The sequence below is a fragment of the Sceloporus occidentalis genome, unplaced genomic scaffold (assembly GCF_023333645.1).
Source record: "Sceloporus occidentalis isolate IW3139 unplaced genomic scaffold, rSceOcc1.0.p SCAF_3, whole genome shotgun sequence".
Lineage (NCBI taxonomy): Eukaryota > Metazoa > Chordata > Lepidosauria > Squamata > Phrynosomatidae > Sceloporus > Sceloporus occidentalis.
Genome location: NW_028316983.1, coordinates 238590603 through 238614817, shown reverse-complemented (window position 1 = coordinate 238614817; position 24215 = coordinate 238590603). Strand labels below are relative to the sequence as shown.

Here is a 24215-nt window from a genome sequence, read left to right as displayed (position 1 = left end):
AAATCTTTGCTGAGAGTTCTTGTAGAATTAGATTTGGCTGTTTGCTGTATTTACTCATTTGTACTTTACTAGAATCAGAGTTGGAAGGGAATCTTGAGGTCTTCTCCTCCAGGCATTTTAGACTTCAGATTTTAGAATCCTCAGTTGTAGGCTAAGCTAATTGGGGCTTCTGGGATTTGAAGTCCCAAACGCCTAGCAGGCCAGAGTTTGATAACTATTCATGATCCTCCTCCCCCAGTCTATTGCAGGGTCTGTATGAGGAATGCAATGGGTTTTTACTTTTTTAAGTATTTGGACTTCTGTCTCTGCAACCCAGTTAGCCATTGGGAAGAACTGTTTTGATTAGAATGGTGGAGTATAAATACTTTGAAAATATACACAAACTACAGACAGACCTCAACCTTCATGATGGCAAGGGCTCAGCAGGATATCCAGAAAAGTGGAGAAATTGTGAATATGGGACACTTTTTATTTTCTTTTTTTACTTAAAATAACATTTCTCTAAGCATTTTTAGGTTCTCCGGCATGCTTCTGTGGTCATCTTCCAGCATATTTTCTCCCTATATTAGGAGAAATGCGGGATGTAAAATAATAATAATAATAATAATAATAATAATAATAATAATAATAATTTTCAGTCATGTATAAGGCAGCAGCCGAGGTGGTGGCAAATAAACAGTAATCCATGAACAATCAAATCCATGAATGCTTAACCCACAAATATTGAGGGATGATTGTATATATGGCTATGCTGAATACTTACCGGTAGTCATGATGTTTAAATAGAACTGTTATCTGCTATAGCTCTGAATATTAAGCACATGGGAGAAATGGAAGGGAGGAGCTATTCAATTTTATGCCTTACGCCTGAACTCTTAGACATCTGTCTGATGTATACAGAATACAAGACTAAAAGGGTCTTTGTCTAGTCTATCAACACACTTCTTTAATTAGTTTTTTTGTTATGTACAGAAAACAAGCAACTTGAAGGCACACAAATATAGAAGAAATACTCCCAAACCAAATGGAAGTCACTTTAATTTGGAGGAAGGTCTTCTGAAATGTCTTCATTTGCAATAGGTCTTGTGTACAGTGGTGAGCAGTTCATCTGTATGAAATGGATTTTATCCATATACTTTTTTGATGTCTTCCACAATGTGTATGACTTCATGTGTGTGCAGCTTTTAAGTTTCTTCTTGACTTATAGAGACTCCATGAATTTCATAGGGTTTCCTTAGTCAAGGAATGCTCAGGCATGGTTTTGCTAGTCCTTTCTCTGAAATATAGGAGACTTCAGTTTAAAATCTTACTATTTGTTTAAAAATTCAAGGGTCTGATGAAGTAGGCAGGCAAGAAGCTTGAAGTTCAGTGGACAGCGATTCTGTAATCCTCTAAATGCTGCACCAGCCCTCATCTTTAGCACTGGACAAACTGGCTGAGATTGATGAAGATGGGAGAGCAACAACATCTGAAGGACTGCTTTAGCTGAATGTTATATTTTCAAGGAAGAATAGCAGAAATACTGTTAGCCCAAGAGGCCTGGTGAAATATGTTTGCCCTAGACCTGGAGAAATCCCAAGCTTGTAACCACTGCATCTGATTCTTAAGCTTGAACAAGTGAAAAGAATCTCTGAAAAGGAGAGCATACTCTGCAAAATAGTGCAGAGAGGAGCATGAGTGAAAACAATGAGATGTGCCATACAAAATAAGTAAACAACATGAGCAGTGGTGGACCTTGGCCAAGCTTGTGGTGAGCACTGTCTGAATAGCAATCCACACTTGGCTGGCTTGCTTACTTACTTTCATCTTACTTCATGGCAAGTTGGCTTGAACAATTTAATAACCGGAGAGACAATTCTTTCACAATACGGTTCATTTGATGAGTTTGTCACTTTTCAGTTTCCTTCAGAGCGTCTCTGACTTAGCAGATAACAAACTCATGCTTGTAAAAAATATGAACTAGCAGTTAATGTTTTCAAGTCAATGAAATGTAAACGCAAATTCATTAGAGTCTGGACCTTTCTTTCTTTCTTTCTTTCTTTCTTTCTTTCTTTCTTTCTTTTTAAAAAAGATCCAGATTAATTTCTTGTACCAGATTGCTAATGTGTTAGATAAACTTGAATACAGTAATTTACAGATTCAGATTTTCACATATACCTGGGACACAGTATTGCCATAGCTTCCCTTTTATGAAATAGTTGCTGATGTAGTTATTATGTGAGTATTTCGGGTTAGAGCCATTGTTAGCAAATCATGACACTAGTAGCCCTAATGGCTGGCAGAGGCCAGTGCTTCCCTGACTCACCTAACAGATGTAGGAATCTTGCCCTTCCCATTTAATTTCTTTCTCAGCTGAGGCACAACAGCTTCATTCAGTATCAACACTGATTTGACCAGTGTGCAAGATTACATTTAGAACATGTGGTAAGACTTGTACTTTGGTGCAAAATTGTCAGTGCTCTGTGATGGGTTGGAATTTAGGAGTCTCATTACTTGCTGGAGCCAGCATGGTGGTGCGGTTTGGGTGTTGGACTAAGCCACTGGTGACCTTGAGCAAGTCACACTCTCTCAGCCTCAGAGGAAGGCAAAGACCAATCCCCCTTAAATCTCCCTAAACATTCACATGTTTCTTTCCCCTGGAGATCTCTTCACTAACTACCAGTTTGGGCAGGGCCTCTTTTAAATGTTTGGTTCTTGTATTTAGGGCTCTGTACTTTAATCATCAGTTGAATGCAACATCTTACACTCCTGTATGTACTAAGGTATATATTGTGCAACTTTGGGTAATAATATTCTCAGCGTTTGAAACCATGCATGATTTTTCTATGTTTTAACAAGATAGTTGATGCCCATAAACTAGAGATGGGCAATGTGTGACACTCCAGATTTTAAGTTCCATTGTTTCTCACCATTGGTTATGCTGGCTAGGACTGATGGGAGTTGCAGTCATTCAATATCTGAAGTGCTACATGTCTTCTCTGACTTTAATTCTGTATATGTGCAGTTGTTGCTTCTTTATGGAGATCCATCTTCCTGAATTATGACAACTGTTCCCTGGAACTGAGTTGTCCTGATACTTTTGGTGATGAAACTCTGTTACTTGCTCATAACCATAAATAACAAATGTTTAGAGAGGACAAATCAAAACAAGATGTGGACCTTTTCCTTTTCTGGATCCTTGAGGCTTTGGTTTTGTAAGATTAGGATATCCTAACCTTTCCCAATAATGCATGCTGATAATAACTTTCAAGATTACTACAGCCATAGAAGCTGGTATGAGCTTTCATAGACTCTGAGCCTACTTCCTCAGATGTTATGTAAAGCATAGTATGCCTTTATTTGCCTTTTTCAGATTGTCACATTGCAAAAAATGCAAGGTTGCCTCTTGGGAAATTTATACACAGCAGAGCTAAAATCCATATAGCAGAACAGAAATCCATATAATGCTTACAGCAAAAAGGGATGCTCTTCTCTAACAGTGAATTGTGCCAGTGCCGATAAAACTAAAATCTGGGTTAATCTGCTTTGGAATCAATGGCTTGCAGTACCATTCACTTAGAATTAGTATCAGAGGCATTCTCTCTGTTTTGAGAATATGTGAGAAGTCAAGCTTACATTTCCATAATGGACTCGTGGTAGATCAGGGTTCCCAGTAGGCTGAGAACTGTTAGTTTTTCAAGTGATTTGTCATATTCCTGTACGGGTTACTTACTTCCATTTGATATTATTATTTCCCCCAAACTGGAACTCAAGGTGGTGTATAAAATTAAGGCAGATACTGTGGCATTAATAAGGGCAGTTACAATGCTATTGTGTGCCTTCAAGTTGTTTCCCACTTGTGGCAGCCCACAGTGGAACCTATAATGGAATTTTCTTGGCAGGATTTGTTTTGAGGGGCTTTGCCTTTCATTGAATCATAGAATCATAGAGTTGGAAGAGACCACAAGGGCCATCCAGTCCAATCCCCTGCCATGCAGTGAAAGTGAAAGCATCCCCAACAGAAGGTCATCCAGCCTCTGTGTAGAGACCTCCAAGGAAGGAGACTCCACCACACTCAGAGGGAGTGTGTTCCACTGTTGAACAACCCTTACTGTTAGGAAGTTCTGCCTAATGTTGAGGTGGAATCTCTTTTCCTGTCATTTGCATCCATTGTTCCAGGTCATATTCCCTGGAGCAGCAGAAAACAAGCTTGCTCCATCCTCAATATGACATCCCTTCAGATATTTAAACAGTGCTATCATATCACCTCTTAACCATCCCTTCTCCAGGCTAAACATACCCAGCTCCCTAAGTTGCTCCTCATAGGGCATGGTTTCCTGACACTTCACCGTTTTAGTCACCCTCCTTTGGACATTCTCCAGGCTGAGAGAGAGTGCGATTGCTCAAGGTCACTCCGTGGTTTTCCATAGCTGAACAGGGATTTGAACCTCAATCTCCAGAGCTGTAGTCCAGTGTCCAAACCAGTACCCCACATTGGCTCTCTTTGTGATGCTGAAAAGTTTTTTCCCCTTGTAAATGAGGCTTGAAATCAAGGTGTGTGTATGTGTGTTGGGGAACATCAGATGATTAGTGTGTGAAAGGATCTGTGCAATCTTCAATCCTGGTTGTGAAAATAAAGTCACACTCTCTCAGCCTGAGTGGAAGGCAATGACACACCACTTCTGAACCAATCTTGCCAAGAAAACTCCCTGATAGGTTCCGCTTGGGGTTGCAGTAATTTGGAAATGACTTGAAGGCACAAAACAAAAACAACTGGGCACATGCTCAAAATGCAGTTTGTTCATAATACTCTTACCTGGCTTCCCGAGCAGCACATGACCTTGCTGAATGACTTCTGATTTCTAGAGACAAATATATAATAGATCCTGCAAACTTAAAGTCAGCCCTGCTCTGAATATGTACCACTGAATATGTTATCTCTATTCATAGCCTCTTGTGAGAAAATAGCAATGAAGAGAAGTGTGCCCAGAACATAGATTAGTTTTGATTCTGCATTGCCTTGTACAAAGGATAGGGTCCTCTGTATTCAGGGACTCCAGATCCACAAATTCAACTGATCACAGATTGTCATGACATATATCATTAAGTGTTGGCAACATGAGCGTGGGCATGCTGATCATCTGTGGTTTTTGGCATCCACCCAGGAGCTTAAAACTAAAGCTCAAGGGATCTGAAGGGCCCGCCGTACTGCTGTGGAATCAAAACCCCATCATCATCATTTGGTATGTGATGTGATATGTGTCCTGGATTGGGAAAGCATAAACAATCCACTGTCAGTGGAACAGTGACAGGGACTCACCATGTCAGTCATCAAAAACATTCCCTTATCTCAAGTCAAGAAATACAGGTAACTCTGATAATCCATATCTAGATATATGTACACATTTATACAAAGGATATTACTTTGTAGCATGATAGTGAGTTTATTAGGATCATCTAACAATCATAAAGAGCGAGTTTACAAAAAGCAGCGTAAAGATTAGCTTTTTGTACTTTGGCTGGAGAATCTTGGGTTCACAATTGTTTATCTATCGCTGTTGCTGCTGACCATGGGCCAATCCCTGTCTGTGGGCCTAGCTTGATTTTCAAGCATATTGTGCACATAAAGTCACCCATGTATGCCATGCTAAGTACAGTGGAGGAAAGTATGCCTAAGATACTTTTATAAGGAACATTAAAACAAAAGTTGCAGAGGAGGTCCACTGAACTGAATGTAACAAGATTATGGAAGTAACATACCTTTTAAGATGTAAAGAACGGACAATGTTGCATATCCCACAAGAAACAAGGAAAATAGATTGGGACCCAACCAGTCAGAGGAAGGTGTGAGGCATCTCTCTCCTTTAGTAGAGGAAAATTTCATGAAAAAGGGAAGCACATATGCCCAAATAGTGCAAAATTTCTATCTTAAGGTTTTCTGGGAGTTGCTTTTCCCAACTCCAGTGATAAACGTTTTATCAAAAAGTCAACAGATCAGTTCTAGCAGTTTTGATCTCCATTAGCAACAGGTATTTTATAAAGCTAATAGGTCTTAATTGCCTGTTTATGACTGAGCACTCTCACAGTGATAGCTCACAGCAATATATTTTCATCCCAGCTAGTGTGAAGATTGAAGGTAAAACTCAGAGGCAATAGGGAAGCCAGAGGCAGCAGCCTCACTGGAGAAATAAACTTTGTCCTAGTGCCACAACAAACTACAATTTCCAGAATTCCAAAGCATTGAGCCATGTCCATTAAAGTGGGATCAAACCAGATTATTTCTGCAGTGCAGATGCCATCTGAGGGTGGGATAGAAGAAGATGGCATTTCAGCTAATCAAAATTGTGGTTGTTTTGACCCTTCAAGTTCTGACTCACTATTATTATAACGTGTCAATGACATATATTTCTTTGCTAAGGATCACAAGTGATTGTTTCACATTATTTATCTTTATCATCTTACCAAGGTAGTCATGCTCCACTCAGTTGCATATAAAATGCTGAAGTTCTTATTCTTAGTGTCTTTATGTACTTTGTACAAGCATGCTGATAAAGTTATCAATAGCAGGAATTGCTTGGCATGCTGGATATACTTGAGCATGTTAAATATTGTAGCATACATCTAGGTCATGTTTACAAAGGGAGGGAAGAGATATTAGAAAACATTCTCCCAGAAAAGAGCTTGTAGTAGATAAATGTGAACTCCTGATGTCATACAGTTGGTAAGAGGATTTGAACGTTTCAGCTGGGAAATGCCAATCTTCTAAAAATGGTAGAGTTGGAGAGGAAACATTCAGACTGCTAAATGTACTCCTTTGGATTATTTCATAGAGATTTCATCCAAGATGACTTCTGAATGCCGCTTGCAGAAGCAGTTACCAGTTTGGAGAAAATGCTGGTTGGTTGTAGTTCACACATGCCGATGTATAAAATACTACCTGCCAGGACATTGTTTAATATGAAAGTACTGAAATTCTGCATCTTCAAACATTTCTGGTTTTTTTTTTGGGGGGGGGGGGAGTGGTTCTGCTTTTCAAAACAAGACTTTCTCGTGGCGGTTTGGAAAGTAGAAAACAAAAATGTAAAAAAAAAAACCCCGACTAATTAAAATAACATATTGTTTTGTTTCACCTGAAAAGAGGCAGCAGGATCTGGTAAGACTACAGTTTATAAAATGTAGACCAGCACCAATATTTACTTAAAAAGTGGACTGAACCATTGAGGTCCCTAGTGTCTATCTAAAAGTAGTCAGATGCATCAGAAGTGCCTTCAGTAGATGGCTTCCATAAGGATGGGACACTACAGAAAGGGTTCTAGCTGTAGCTTTTCCAGCTTAAACTTCAATGCATTTGCCCTTATATGTTCTAAAGCTATCTCTAGGCAACCGTTTGCATAAGTCAAGAGGCACCTCAATCAAAGCTAAGTAATAACTAAATTGATAAGAATATTGATTTTATGGAAGAACGCGTATGGTACAACATCTGCATTATGCTTTCAGATTCAGCACCTCAAAATTCATTAAAAACAGCTACAATAATGAAAAAAGGGTTTTTAAATCCCAGACCTGTGTTATTTGTCCAGTGCTTGCCTAAGACTGAATTTTGAAATTTAGATGAAATTGAAATTGATTGTAACAAAAACTATTCTAGTGTGATATTGGGTGGCATGCCTTTAATGATGGAATAGCTGATGAAAATTTTAAAAGTGACAAAGATCTGTAGATAAAGTGGTATGCTTGGATGTGAGAGTGGAGAAGGAGACATGATTTAATTTTTGCAGAAATTATATGCTTTTTTTCATGAAGTCTATTGTGGTGAACCTGGCTTGGCCATGTAAATCCAATGGGTGGCCTTGGGCAAGTCACACTCTCTCAGCCTCAGAAGATGACAGTGGCAAACCCCCTTTGAGGAAACTTGTCAAGTAAACCTCATGATAGGTTTGCCTTAGAGTTGCCCCAATTTGGAAACTACTTGAAGGCACACCACAACAGCAACTGTGGTGGTCACTTTTAACATTTATCAAAATAGGCTTTGGATTTACCTATCTTACATGATTCCACAGATTTGGCATGTTTTTAACAGCACTAATATCTATTTATTGTGTTGAGGGGAAAAAGTTATATGATAGATTTTATACATCATTATAAGCGGAGACACCACCGCTTATCTGACAAGACACGCCATGAGGCCTTCCTTCGCTCTTATGGAGTGGCAATTGATGCAGCAAAGAACTCGTTCTATGCTGCTCGAATTGCATCAGCAGAGTCTCGTCCAGCAGAGCTGTTCAGGGTGGTTAAAGAGCTAACTCAACAACCTCCCACCCTGAACCCACTTTTAGAATCCACCAAGGCCTGCTGTGACTTATTCAATGACTTTTTTGCAGATAAAATCTCTCAGATAAGGGCTGATCTCAATGCCAATATTACAACAGAAACTATAAGAGAGGTGTCCAGTGAGTCCGTGGACGGTGTTAGACTTGATCACTTTGAGCTTGTGAATACTGATGAAGTGGACAAGCTGCTTGGAAGTGTAAGGAAGACGACTTGCCCTCTAGATCCCTGCCCATCTTGGCTGACCGCCCAGGGAGGAGATGCAGTAGTAACCTCACTTCAAATCATCATTAATGCATCTCTTAGGGAGGGGATATTTCCATCTAAACTTAAACAAGCAGTGGTTAAACCACTCTTGAAAAAACCCTCCCTTGATCCCCTGATTAGAAACAACTACAGGCCAATCTCTTTGTTACCATTTTTGGGCAAGGTGATTGAGAGGGCAGTTGCCTTTTAACTCCAGGCAGTCTTGGATGAAGCCGAATATCTAGACCCATTTCAAACTGGCTTCAGGGCAGGTTACGGAGTTGAGACTGCCATGATCGCCTTGGTTGATGATCTCCGTCTGGGCATCGATGGGAAAAGTTGGTGCTCTTGGACATTTCAGTGGCCTTCGATACCATAGACCATGGTATCCTTCTGGAACGCCTGAGGGATTTAGGTATCAGGGGCACTGCACTCCAGTGGTTCAGATCCTATCTCTCGGGCAGATTCCAGATGGTGATGCTGGGAGACAGTTGCTCTCGTAAGCGGGAGTTGACATCGGGCGTCCCTCAAGGCGCCATTCTGTCTCCCATGCTGTTTAATATTTACATGAAGCCACTGGGAGAGATCATCCGGAGACACGGGGCATGGTGTTATCAGTACGCTGATGACACCCAACTCCATCTCTCCGTGTCCCCGACTGCTGAAGTGACCAAGGGTGGCATCTCTCCTCTAAATGCCTGTCTTGAGTCGGTAATGGGTTGGATGAGGAAGAACAAGCTCAGGTTGAATCCAGAGAAAATGGAGGTACTTGCGATAGGAACCCCTGGGCTAGGTGGAGAGATTTGTCAACCTGTCCTGGATGGGGTCACACTTCCCCTAAAGGATGAAGTCCGCAGTTTGGGAGTGCTCCTGGACTCGTCTCTACAGTTAACATTGCATGTGGAGGCGGTAGCCAGGAGTGCTTGGTACCAACTTCGGTTGATACGCCAGCTGCGCCTCTACCTGGCTTGGAGAGACCTTGAAGCAGCGGTGCATGCACTGGTAACCTCTCGTTTAGATTTCTGTAATGCGCTCTACATGGGGCTACCTTTGTACCAAGTTCGGAAGCTTCAGTTAATTCAAAATGCTGCAGCCAGATTGGTCACGAGAACATCAAGATCGGACCATATTACACCAATACTAAAATCTCTACACTGGCTACCAATTAGCTTCCGGGCACAATACAAAGTGTTGGTCGTCACCTTTACAGCCCTACATGGCTCGGGCCCGAGTTACTTAAGGGAACGCCTCTCCCTACACAATCCGCCCCGCACACTCAGAACTTCAGGGAAGAAACTGCTGGAATACAAAAAAAACCAGATTGGTCACTACTTCCCAAAAAGCATTTACAGCTGTGGTCCCAAAATTATGGAACAACTTGCCAGAAGAGATCTGTCTCATTACATCAGAAGCCTTTAAGAAGGCATTAAAGACGGATCTCTTCCAGTGGGCATATCCACCCGACCTGCTATAGTTGAAGATTTCCACCCCATTTAGATTATTTGGAAAAACAGATGAATCAGATGCGTTGTTTCCTCTACTGTAATATTGCTGGCTGACTAGCATTGACTAGTATTGTATTGTACTGTATTTTACTGTATATTGTGGTTATATGATGATGTTTTTAATCTGTTATGTATTTTGTAGACTATATTGCTGATGTTGTTGGGATCCCGCCTCGAGAAATATTATTATTATTATTATTATTATTATTATTATACATGCATACACACCCCCAAAATATGTTTGGAATAAAGGTAGCTGTGGGTGTATGTACAGCGTGCATGCCTTCAAGTCTCCTGTCAGCCTATGTCAATCTGATGAATTTTACAGAGTCTTCATAGACAAGAAACAATTAGTTTTGATTTTAATTCAGAAACAAAGTGGTTTGTAAGATGTGGTACTGATCAAAGAAACAGTTTCCTTTTTATGGCATAAATATTTTTATGCAGTTGTTGCTTCTGGTTGGGGATATTCTTGTATTGTTTCAGCAGTGAAAGTGGATGAATGTGCAGATTATAAGAAGTAAGCACTGGATCCAGATCTAGCATAAAATGGTCCTGTGGAAGTTAGTGGGACAAGTTAGTCAGGATAAGGTGTATTTTGATTTTAGCAGGCATACTCTCAATGCTACACAAATTATTGCCCTTAAGTCTAAATCTAACCCCTTGTTTTCAGACAATATTTGCTCTCAACCCTGTACCCAAGCAGCCAGTTCAGAACAATAGGCCTTGTATTATAATGTCCTGATACTCTGTGGGACATGGAAAAATATCAAAACAACACTCTCACACACTCTTACCTAATTGTCAGATATTGTGTGTGACGCTGTCTTGAAATTAATATAAATGCAACATTAAAATGCAAGGGCTGTTCAGTGATCTTTGAAGGTTGCATCTGTACCGAAGAACTAGTAATTTGTGGTAGGCACTGCTTTAACTGCCATTGCTCGGTGCTGTGGAATTCTGGGAATCAGTTAATTGTGTCATCAGAGCTCTCTGACAGAGAAAGCTAAATGTCTCATAAAACTACAAATCCCAGAATTCCACAACATTGAGCCATGTCAGTTAAAGCAGTGTCAAACTGCATTATTTCTGCAGCGTGGACACAGCCAAAGAGACAGCTTAGAGCATTGTAGATAGGAAATTAAATTCAAATAAAGATGCCCCTTGTAAATATGCTCTGAGCTTATTAATAAACTGGCAAGGAAGGAGTTGAAGGGGTTAGCGATCAGAACAGGGGCAACGTAACTCAAGATTAAGGACTGTAAAGGTATTTACTTAGACTAACCAAAGATACCAGTGCAGTATGCCCATATTGAGGTTACAGAACGTCTTAGAAGGCTTTCAGAATGAAATTAAAGGAAGAGGATATTTCTGGACAGGGCAATAACTCTGGAAGAGCTAATATGGGATTTGTTGATGGAAGTTATTCTTCCAAACGGAAGATTCTTAAGAGTTCTGTGGTGATGGTTGCTAATGACCACAGAGACTTACTCAAACCCGTAATGATGATTATTTGCATTTTAAAAGTTTTGGCAAGTTACTCATATAATACGTATGTGATGTCTAGAGGAAATTGCATGGGCAGTTTCTGATATGGTCCACCAATCAGTTTAGAACAGCATAAACATAGGAGTGAAAGGGAAATATCTCAGTTTCCTAAACACAGAAGTAACCTACCTATCTAGATATACCTTGTTCAGTGGGGGAACCATTCTTAGCCATTTTGCTACTTTATTGCCTGATTATTCACCATTGAAAAAAAATTGCAGGTGAATTTAAGCAGAGATGTCTCATCCATAGGGTCACCGTGAGTTAAGATCAGCTTGAGGGCAGTTAACAACAACAAATTGATAACCCCCACTGCTTTGTTACAGAAAGCCAATACAAAAAAAATGCCAGTGATTTATCCAGATAGTCACAGATATTGTGACTTGTTAAAAATGTATGAATATGAGAGAAGGCTGAAGTTCTGAATCCAAGATTATTTCCATATAAACTTTAGAGTAAGTGATTCACCTGACCTTACAAAGAAAGTCGAGCTATGGTTGGACAGGAATGGACCTGTGTTTGCCATAAGCTGAATAAGTGTCAACCATCCCTTGGACTTCTCATAACATTTTGGTTCTCTCTTTAAAGTTATTTGCTAAAACAATCACCAGTGTCAAGCAAGTTATTTATTGACTGGTATTGTGGTTTCATTGACCTGTCATAATAGAAATGAATAGTACTGTAGTTACAAGTCTCATTAAAAACAGTGGCTCCTTGAAGAAAGGGAATATTTGAATGTTGTATTTAAAATATTTTACATATAGAAAACAAGTATGTTACTGTAGCCTCGCTTGCCTTCTGACTGGCGTCTCTCAATCCTCATTTGGAATACAAAAAATGTTACATTCTTTAAATGGAAAATGCCTGACTGATGTCTTCTTGTGGGTGGATTGAAACAAAGATGTTTTTTCTTGTTGCTATAAAGATACGTGCCTTTGTGAGTGTCCAGTCTAGTGGTGAAATTGTTTGTTGCCGTGTGTAACGGTGTGGTAAATATAAGCCTATGCAAGAACAAGGAAATAATGTTTTATCTGAGATAACACTGGCTTGCAGCTTCTGTTGTATGGGCAGAATTAAAATTACTTTTTAAAACTTATTTTGGGCTTGTCACAAGACTGACAAGGATATGCGAACAGTGCGTTGATGTATAAAAATACATATTCCCTCCCCATGTGATAATGTGCAATGTGGTGGTGTAGTGGACGTTCTTTAAGAGAGAGAAAAAAGGTGTACTTTGAAACTGGTTTGCTTATACAAGGGCCCATCAGTTTGAATCAGGAAAATTAAAGTTTCCTGTATTGTGGCTGAAAAGAGTTTGGTACAGATAGCTGCCTCTGTAAACTTTGTATACTGTGATTAAAATATAGATACAGCTGAGAGACTGGAACAGAGAGTGCAAGAACAGTGAGTGTTTATAATTCACTATAACATGAGAACCCATGTTCTGAAAGACTTATTCAGGATGTACAATTCTTTTTAAAAAAAGATGTAAGGATTTTTTAACCATGAGATGTTTTTGGCTTATTATTCATAATTTCCTTTTATGTGTCTTGCTCTTTCAGTGCAACAAACGTACCGACTTTTTGGAAGTGGATTGCATTAGCCAAATAAAAATAAGTTCAAAGGGTTGCATCATGATTCTTAATGAGTCAGTTTCAGCTAATGTAAAATTGACACTGGTCATGTTGAATCACTTCTTATGAGCTACCAAAATGGTAAAAACTACTTCATAAGCTAAGTTAAAATGAAATGGCCACATCTTTGGGTGGGGGGAGGGGAATCTAAATTACTAACCTATTTGATCACCTAGATTTTGAGCTTGCTGGGATATTATCAGTCATGAAGTTTGCACAAAAGTGGTGAGCAGGATTGGGAAGAAGAAATTTTGAGAGGGTTTTTCTGGGCAGATATTGTTGAACTCCAGTTTTCAATGGATCAGCCTGGGCAGTGGTGAGGGACGATGAGAGTATTTTTTCATCAAAGTCTGGCAGCCCATAGGTTGGCCACCAATTGCTTAGCAACTGAAGACAGGTGTAATACATTTGTGCCCTGATTTTTAGTACAGGTTGAGTATCCCCTATTTGAAGTGCTTCGGAACAGAAGTGTTTTGGATTTTTATTTAATTTTATTTTAGAATATTTGCATATACATAATGAGATACCTTCGAGATGGGACCCAAGTCTAAACATGAAATTCATTTATGTTTCATATGCACCTTATAAACATAGCCTGAAGGTGATTTTAGACAATATTTGAAATAATTTTGTGCATGAAACTAAGCACAAAAATGTGTACACTGAATCATCAGAAAGCAAATGTGTCACTATCTCTGCCACCTATTAAAATAGTTTTGGTTTTTGAAGTATTCTGGATTTTGGAATTCTATATAAAAAAGATTTAACCTGTACCACATTTAATGAAAGTATACCTATAGTTTCACAGGTTAACAAGCTTTGCCTCTTCCTTCTCTAGAACTTTGTGTCCCTTCCTTGTTCTATGTGACTCATCCCAGTGATATATTTTCTGTTTAATGTTTCAATACACAAGCAGGCAAGCCTCTTCTGCAAAAGTGTTTGGGATTCTGGAATATTTCAGATTTTGGCATTCTGGATAAGGGACACTCAACCTGTACTTTGGCTGCAGGGGACTAGTGGCATGACATTACTCAGGTGGCTACCTCCTCTCCTAGTTCTCTTGCTAGTGGAGAAGGAAGGAGAGTGAAACTTTGCACATATGGACATCTACCAGTTTCGGTTCCCTAACCACTGTGGAATGATTTTAGTGCAGTGATGCACCCAGGACCAACGATGTATGATCTTGTGACACGGTGGTGTAGTCACAATGGATAGTCATGTATTTGGGGCCCAACTTTGTCTTTTTTTTTTTTTTTTTTTTTTTTGCCAATTTGGCAGGCTTATTTGATTCTTTTGGGAAAAGTTTGCGACATAATTAAAGCCCATTATTTCAAACAAATGTGACAGCGTTGAGCTTTAATCCTTAACTAAATTGGCAGGAATTAGAGTTAATGAGACTGAAGTTGAGGGGAACCTGCTAGGACTGCGTCAGCAAACTATTCTGTTACAAGACCTTGTGACCTCTCAGTTTGTGAAAGGCGGGGAAGCCAGCAGGATGGAGCCTTGTTTCATGCTCAGCTGTATGTTTGCCAGCATGAAAGACTACAGAGATAACATAGGCTTTGTATTTTGACCTTTCAAACATAAGAATAGTTCTGTCTCTGCATGTGTTGTGTGGATATGTATGTAAACACACACACACACTGTTATTGATGCACACTTATGCTAAGCAAACATTGCTTCTTGTTGTTGTGTCCTTTTCATTGTTTCTGACGTATGGTGACCCTGAGCCTTATGGGGTTTTCTGGGCAAGATTTGTTCAAAGGAGGTTTGCCTTTGCCTTCATATGAAGCTCATGCAGTGTGACTTCTCCTGGATCACCCAGTTGGTTTCCAAGGCTGAGCAGGGATTTGAACCGTGGTCTCCAGAGTTGTACTCTAGCTCTCAAAACACTACAACACACTGGCTCTAACGCTATGTAAAAAAAAATCATGTAAAGCAGCAGGGTAGGGAACCCATGGCCCTCCAGATGATTCTGGACTAAAACTCCCATACTAGCTTACCATTGGCTATGTTAGCCAGGGTTGATGGAAGTTGCAGGCCAAAACACCTGGAAGGCCACACACACACACACACCAGCCTAGTGTCTTTTGATTTACACATGGGGTTGCTAAAGCTTCTCATAGTGAGATTTATTGGAAGTGGCAAGATAAGCTAGCGATTTGTCCATGCTGACCCATATTAACAGCCAGGGGTGCTGAATTAGAGCTAGAGGTCTCAACCTCATGCCCTCTAACCAGTTCAGAAATAACTTGCACCTCCTTAGCAGTATTGACCTGTTGTCTCTGTAAAGCTATTATGTTTTCTATCACTTTCCTCAGGGAGGCAACTTGTTGCATTCTTATGTTTATCTTCTTGAAGGACTCACAGCCTTTATGTGTGCAGGGTATTAGACACAACTTGCTCATGCTGTATGCACTATTTGAAATGGACTATGCGAAGCTGTGTGAAGCAGCTAGCTGTTTGCTCTTGTGAATGTGCTGTAGTACTGCATTCATGAATCTTTGAATTTGCCTGCTGTGCAGAATTAGGTCATTTGACTCTCTGAGATCTCTGTCTGCTGCCTCCCCTCCTTTAGTTGGACGGTCAGCTGGGAGCTCACAACGTGTAAAGGGCATGCTTTGCTGGTGTTCTGTGGTCCCTCCCCTGTCAACCAAAGATTAGTATTGATGGAAATAAAGACTACATGGGAAATATTTTAATGAAATAGTCTGTCCCATGAAATAGCTTCCACATGATTAAGCCTCAAACATCCTCCAACCTGCCTCTGTATATCTGGGCCTCAGCTACAGAAGTGTGAACCAGGAAAAGAAGGAGCATGATGGATAGGTAGTAGGCCACAGGTGGAGGATGTGTTACATATACAAAAGATCCTATACACTCTCCCAGATGTCTCCAGGTAGGATAAGGAAGGAAATCCTCTTTGAGAATCACTAACAGTCATTGTTAGAATAGATATAATGGAGCTAGGTAGTGCAGAGTAATGGTTTGAGCAATGAACTATGATATTTGGAAGACCAGGATTTGAATCCTGACTCAGCCGTGGAAACGCACTGGATGAGCTTGGGCAGGTCACATTCTCTCAGCTTTAAAGGATGGTAATGGCAACTCCCCCTCTGAAGAAACTTGCCAAGAGAACCCTATGATAGGTTTGCCTTAGAGTCGCCATAAGTCAGAAACGAAGGCAAACAACAACAACATAGTTGGACCTACTGTTAGGAAGATGCTGGGGATCAGTTGTGGCAGCTCCTAGACATGCTTTCTGTCCCCTCTCACCACCACCGCCAGCTATTTTGCTGTGGCAAAGCTAGCTTCTTGCATCAGAGTTAGTGAAGGAAATTGGCAGTACTAAGGTAAAGTTGCCTGACCATTCTGTACTTGGAGATGGGGCCACAAATTCATCCTTTGCCTAAGGCAGCAAGATATCTTGAGCATTCCTGCCTTTAAGACTCTAATGCTCAAGTGAGCTTGTTTGCTCCATTGTTTTAAAAGCATGAGGATTTTATTTATTTATTTATTTAATCATGGGGAGTGAGCCTACAAGGCTTTCTGTGATTTACACAGCATAAAGTACTCCTCTTATTTTTGCTATAGGATGCATTTACCAAAGCATTCATATGATGTCAACTTATAATTCAGGAAGAGGCCCTTTGAAAATTCATTCCTTGGTTTCTGTCAATGAATCAAAACTCAAGCAAAGTTTGTCCATATGTTCATAACTCCCTCTAGAGGCAAAAGTTGGTAGGCAGTAATTGGTGTTTGATAGCCCTCTGTTTCTCTGATAACAACCAGGATCAGGTGCTGATGAAGCTTTTGCAGTCCACAGTTTCTGGCAGTATCCCATTTGTTCTTCATTCAAAGATGCCCCAGTTTTTGTCAGGTTAACATTATGGAAATCTCTAATTCCAAAACAAATAGCTATATAAAAACTTAATTTAAAAGACTTTGTTTCATCACTTAACACTTCAGTTCTTAATCATATTGCACTATTGTTGGAGGATTGCTTTTCTGTTTAAAGGACAGCTAAGACTCTGCAGTTGACTCAAAACCACTGTGTATAAGCCTTATTCTGTTCTGTGAACTGCCCACTGCTGGAAAACAGCAAGGCGCCTTTCTTCAGCTTCCTCTCCTGCAGTTTCTGTCATTATTTTTATGATGTTTACTTGAAAGAAATAGATTGGTATGTTCCTTTCAGTGAAGTACCAGAAAACTAATAGGCCGTGGTGTTCTAATACATTGTCCTGGCCTAACTTCTATTCATTTGCTCAAATTAGGTTGAAGATGTTCCATTAGCTTTGTTTGTGGTCTAAGTATACCATTATTTATGAATCTGCAGTTGTGGGAACTCTGTTTTTTGTATTCATGGGCTGCAGAAACCCTGATGTGTCAACTAGGAGACATACTTTCACAAATACTAACCAATCCTGATTTTGATGTTTGATAGGATTCTTAACAGCACTATCATTTGTAATAGATAGCCATGTAAAAGTTTCTCATTCCTGGTAAAATAAATAGAGAAGATAAGGTAGCTTCTCCTAAGAATTTCACAAGATGACCATGTGATTTAGTAATTCCTTTGTTGATATAACCATAATTCCAGCATGCTTGGTTAGTAGTCAGGAATAATGAGAATGGCAGTCCAATACTACATGGGGATCAAAGATTGGCAGAGACTGAGCTAGGAGATTAAATGAATTCCCACCTGATGTATCTCATAATGAGTCTTATCATTGAAAGGAAGAGAACTGTCCTGTGCTTCTGTTGGTTACTCAGTCCCTTATGCTTTGTTCTACAAGTCCAGCTTAAGGAAAATGGTCAAGAAGAGCTTTATTGAAATATCTTTATTACATTGATAAGAGGAGTGGTGACATCTGTAAGACTAACAGATCCATTATGGCATCATCTCTCATGGACAGTAGTCTATTTTTTATCAGATGCCTGTAATTTTGTCCTGAGCTACAGAAGTAGAAGGACATGGATAAGGAACATTGTCATAGTATACAAAGTTCAAAAAATATAGACAATAAACAAATGCATTATTAACTCTGGCTATTCGCATTTAAGTTGACCCATCCTGGACAAAGTAACATCCACACGAGTGGCATGGAATGGCAGTGCACCAACCGACTTATGCATGTTTATAGTATTAATGTATATTCTACTTTTCCTCCAGCTTAGAAAATTAAAATTAAAACAGATAAATATGTAGATAAAATCTCAGAAAAGGTTATTGTTAAACTACCTACAGAATTTAAAACAATGCATAACACACCTATTAAAAAGAAAGAAATACAAGCGTACAACACATTTTCAGTAGCCCTTGTTAAAAATGTATCAATTCTCCAAAGCCTGCTAATGTGTGTGTGTTTTTAAAACTTGACCTGATAACAAGAACAATAATGACAGGTTAGTCTAGCTTCCCTGGGTAGGGAGTTTCAGAGTTAAGGAACAGCCACCAAGAACTTCCTCTTTGCCATCACCACCCAGACATGGCTGAGGGTAGGGGACAGTGGGATTAAGGGAGAAGGGGCATCCTTGAGGATCCCATAGCCTAGTCAGGTTTGTATTGTAGAATACAATCCGTTGTTGTTGTACCTTCAATACATTTCCAACAGGTTAGTATGGCGGCCCTAAGGTGGACCTGTCACAGGATTTTATGGGGCTGAGAGTGTGTACTTTATCCAAGGTCACCCAGTGGGTTTCCATAGCTGAGTGGGAAATTGAACCCTGATCCCTAGAATCATGGTCCAGTGCTCAAACTACTACACCATACAGGCTCTTGAGTCTATTTTCAAGTTATGTAAGACTTTAGTGGTCATATATAACTATTTGCATTGTGCAGGAACAAGCTGTAAAGCTATTGTATCAAGGAAAATAATATGCTTCAGAAACTAGTCCTCATCAGATGCTGTTTGGACCACATGAAGTTTCTGAACACTTTTCAAAGGCATGCCGTGATAACCCAAACAGGATAGGACAAAAGCATCAGTTAAGGTCTCAAAAATTGTATTGTAGTGCTAATGGCTTGACTAGATAGAAGAGTTTTTGTTTTTAAATAGCATGTACTGTGTTGCAGTTTAGGTTTATCTTAAATAGAAAGTATTTTGCATCTTTTACCCAGCATCATCCCTAATAAATTCATGTTAATTTTTTTGCAGAAACACTGTAGAGTACTGGTAAATAGGGAACATTCTTCTGATTTTGTAGGATGGAGTTACAAATCCTCATTTTATCTTGTCTTTGAAACAAGCAGATGATTCGACCCTTGCTTTATCTAGCCATTATTGTCATGGAAATGAAAAGCAGTGAAGTTGGAAATTACTATACAGACTTATCGATTTGCCATTTTTGCACATCCTCAGCTGATACTGTGGATTTAAACTAGTTAGATTTTAACACCACTGAAAGTACAAGAATTGAAAGGAGCCCAATTTGCATTGGAAGTTAAGCATTCATATTAAGGAATGCTGGAATTGGGGTTAATCTTTTCCATGTAACATTTGATTGCATTATCTTTTCTGTGCCAACTGTTGTATTTTATCTTGGCTGTGTTTTATGCAGCTTTACATCCCTCAAAGTTAAGAAATTTCTTAATTTCATAGCCTTAACATTGTAGGACATGGGTTATCTTCAAAATAAATATTGGAGGCAATCAAACTGATCTTTTCCCCCACCCTATTTTTCTTTTTTTAAGGTACCAGCTATTGACAATGTCAGCGGAAGGCCCTGACTCTCATATTATGGAGGTGAAACCATTAGTGGACAGAGAAGAGGTAAGCTTAAATTACTGTACTGAAGGACCATCAGTTTTCATGTGAACCTGCCTGAAGGGTTAGTTAGATCATTATCTAAGGCTCTCCTTCAGAGGTTAGTTGGGTGGGCACCAGAAAAAGGGCCTTTTAAAAAAAAATCTGGGGGCATCATCTGTGGATTACTTTTATCATTGTGCTCATTTGTTGCAAAATCTCATGTGTTTACTTCAGCAGTGTTGTTGCTTTGAAAAGTACATATCCTGATATTGTCCCTATACCTGTACAGTGGGCCCTTGGGGTTTGGTTCCAGGATCCTCCATGGATACCAAAATCCATGGATGCTCAAGTCCATTACAGACAATGGCATAGTGAAATAGTGTCCCTTATTTCTTTAAAAATGGCAAAAGCAAGGCTTGCTTTTTCGAATTTGCATATTTTTGGAACATTTTCAAGCCATGGATGCTTGAATCCATGGATAAAGTATCTGTAGATACGGCGAGTCAACTGTGCTTCTCAATCACTTCTGCTCTGGTTTAAGAATGAAATAGATGGAGGGGAAAGGATCTGCTGTATGACATTTGGGAATCATGCATGCTGATCAGAACATCAAACAAACTTCAACAGGGGACAAGGAGCATGGAGGATACCTTTGCCAAGACAACTCTTACTCTTACCTTTCTGAATCATTGGGTTGGATCCAGACTCAGTTATTATTAAGTCACAATAATTTCAGTAGATCTGCTGAGAAGAATGACTTGCTTGTCTCAGCTGAAGTAGATCCCAATAGTAAGTTAGCACTCATGTAAATTCCATTGATCCAAGGCCTACTTAAATGTGGAATGCTGTATTTAGGCCTAAAGCTGCAATCCTATACTAGCTTAGCTAAACATTAAACTCAGCAGGGCATAAATTTAGTATTCTTGCATAGGATTGTACTGCAAGCCTGGATCCAAATCACGGTTTGCAAGTTTCACAAAAATTAATTCTAAAAAGTATATTTTTGATCCACTATGAACTGCCCACAGGGCATACATTTTAGAACTGAAATTAAACCACCTGGCTTCATTTCCCTAATACTATTGTACACCTTTTGTAGGCGATCACACGTCTCCTGCCTGATGTTAATGTGCAGGTAAGTGTGTTTTCACTTGATCAAACAAACTTCAGAAGTGTTAAATCCATGCATTTCCAATCATATTGTAGATGCCTAACCATCAGCATTTTGCATGGCAGAACTAAGAATATTCCATATGAGTACTTCATAAAGTTTTGTAGAAACACATAAGGAAAATACTATTGCAGGAGAATGAAGACAAAATTTGCCAGAAATATGCTAGCAGTTAGTTTTCAAGTTTGTCTTGTGCGTCATAGTATCATTGCTCTTACCATTGTTTCCATATGAATTATGAGTAGGCAGCTTTCAGAGAGCCTCCTGTGAGCCCTGGTGGATCTGAGCTTGAGAATATCTTTACATGTTTGAGAAGCTCCAAAATAAAAAAAAAGCCAGGATAACGTTTGGCCCATGTGCTGCACTTTCTCCGCCCTTATCTCAATGGCTAGGTGCCTGCAGGGGGATGTGAGATGCTCCTCTGACTGACTGTTTTATTGTCATGATGTCAAGGGGAACCATTATGTGCCCATATTTCAGGGGGTCTGATTGATACCTCTGCCACACAACTATATGTTACACAGAGCTCTTATGGTGTGTGTTTGGTTAACTACAATGCTTTTATCATACTTTTACAAGATGAGTGCATTCTCTACTTGAACTTAAGTTTGCTGTTTGAAGGTGGGAAGGAGAAAAATGTTCATACTTTAAAAAAAAAAGCTTGAGATAAAAATTGCACAATGTACCTGAAGCTTCACACCAGGTAGAAATTATACACAAATGAGCACCTAATGTTTGTTTATGTGCTCTGCTCTGAGCGCATAAGAGCACTAAAATGTCCAGATAGAGTACTTTGGAAGACAGTGTGTGCTTTACAATTTGCGATGTGTATTTATCTGCCTCAGTCTGGTTTCTTTAGTCCGTCTTGTTACTGTGGTGGTCAACCAGGGCCTTGTCTGTAGGTGTAAGCTAGAATGATTGAAATGACCTTTCATGTCAAAGAATTGCCTTTACATTAAAGGCAAAAGAAAAACCAACCAGAAGAGGAAAATACTTGCTGACCCATTTTCTTGATACTTAAGTGTGTGTCTGTACGGTGTAGTTAACTTTAACTCTCTAGTGCCATTTTATGCAATCTAGAGTATTGTAGATTGTTGAGAGGCTTAGAATTCTCTGCTTAAATGCTTCAAAAATGAGCTTTTAAACTGTGTAGCAGAGAATTCTTAATACAGGTTTCCATCTACTTGCTCTTTCAATGCTTGCAAATTACAGACAGGTTCCATTAATTTGACGGGTTATTCTCTCATCAGTTCTTCTTGCCTATGAAGATCTCTTGGGACTGCTTGCACACACTTGTGTATATGTGTGTGTGTATAATACGTTAATTTAGCTTTTGCACAAATTCAAAAGTGATATATAATATGTTGTTTATGTTTTCAGAGGCCAAATTGGATTTGCAAACTCAAAAAAAAATTTCCCCACTTTTCAACCAATTAGACTTTCTGACTATCCTCTGGTCCTTAAACTACACACCCCAGGATTCCACAGGGTAGAGACATAGCTGTTAAAGTAGTATGAAACAGCTACAACAATCTTCTTTATCATAATTTAGAGTAATCCAAATGAGATGTAGCTAGGGCATGTTTGAGCAAGGCAAGATCTGACACCTCTAGGAACAGGAACAGTTGGCATACAAGCCTTAACTGTGAAAAGGCACTCCTAGTCACTGAAATATGACTCTGGAGATCGGAGTATGAATTCCCACTCAGCTATGGAAGCCCACCTTGAGCAAGTCTCAGCCTCAGAGGAAGGCAAAGGAAAACCTCTCTAAACAAACCTTGCCAAGAAAATCCCATGGCAGGTTCACTTTAGGATCACCATAAACTGGAAATGATTTGAAGTCACACAACAACAACCATGCTATACAGATATGCCTCAGAGTCATATATAGATATGACACTCAGGTATCTCAGATATATTGGTAATAAATTTGCAGGCCAAATTGAATAGCATGACAAGACACTTAAGACTTAGGGGAGTGCTGAATATTTAAGCGTCTTGTCATGGTATCCAATTTGCCCTACAAATTTATTACCAGCATATCTGAGTTACCTGAAAGTAATATGTATATGTGACTCTGAGGCATATCTGTATAGCATGGTTGTTGTTGTGTGACTTCAAATCATTTTCTTCTTATGGCGACCCTAAAGTGAACCTGCCATGGGATTTTCTTGGCAAGATTTGTTTAGAGGGGTTTTCCTTTGCCATCTTCTGAGGCTGTGACTTGCCCAAGGTGTGCTTCCATAGCTGAGTGGGAATTCAAACCCTGGTCTCCAGAGTCATAGTTCAGTACACAAACCACTAAACCATGCTGGCTTTCTCTGTATAGTATACTGATAGTAAATTTCCATGTCAAATTTGATAACTTGACAAAACACCTGAGACAGGCAAGTGCCAAATGCTTAACCCAGGTAAAGTTTCTCAACACAATACTATTTTTTAAGAAGTATCTTTTAGTACTTGGGTGGGAGACAGCCAAGGAATATGCAGTGTGACTTGAAGGCACACACACATGAATCTGAGGCACCTGAAAAGGACTAGCTGCTACTTTCACCTGCGGCTTGTCTTCTCCCATGTATATATACAGTGTATTAAGGAAGGGAGGAATTCAATGTGATAAGAAATGAAGTATATTTTGTTCCCAATGCTAAACATCTGACAGATTGGGAAGGTATTCTGCTTGAGTTATTATTATTATTATTATTATTATTATTATTATTATTATTATTATTTTAAATCCCACTTTCCTCCCAAATTGTGACTCAAAATGGCTTACAGTTGAGTTGATTTGGGTGATATGGAATGTTTTCCTCTAGCATTCAACTGTTACGGTTTCACATGTCCCATGTTTGCTGCAGTCAAGTGGTGAATTTTTATGACTGAACTACTGTATATACTCATGTATAAGTCTAGAAATTTTAGTAAAAAAAAATTGACCCCTAAAATCTGAGCTGACATATCCATGGGCCAATGTTAGTCCTGTACTTTAACTCTCATAAAAATAGAAACCATCCCCTGGTGAAATGCAAGAGTATAATCTATCCTGGAAGGACTG

At 39.4% G+C, this 24215-nt stretch overlaps 1 protein-coding gene across 1 annotated transcript in view; it reads left to right on the top strand.

Annotated features, from left to right (window-relative positions):
• The window catches only part of NDRG1 (N-myc downstream regulated 1), a 59001-nt gene that overhangs the window by 7013 nt on the left and 27773 nt on the right, over nt 1-24215 (top strand). Inside the window, exons 2-3 of the mRNA XM_089517992.1 lie at nt 19935-20013; nt 21089-21124. Coding sequence (XP_089374118.1) covers nt 19951-20013; nt 21089-21124 — 99 coding nt within the window. The 5' untranslated portion in view covers nt 19935-19950. The remainder of the gene's footprint in view (nt 1-19934; nt 20014-21088; nt 21125-24215) is intronic.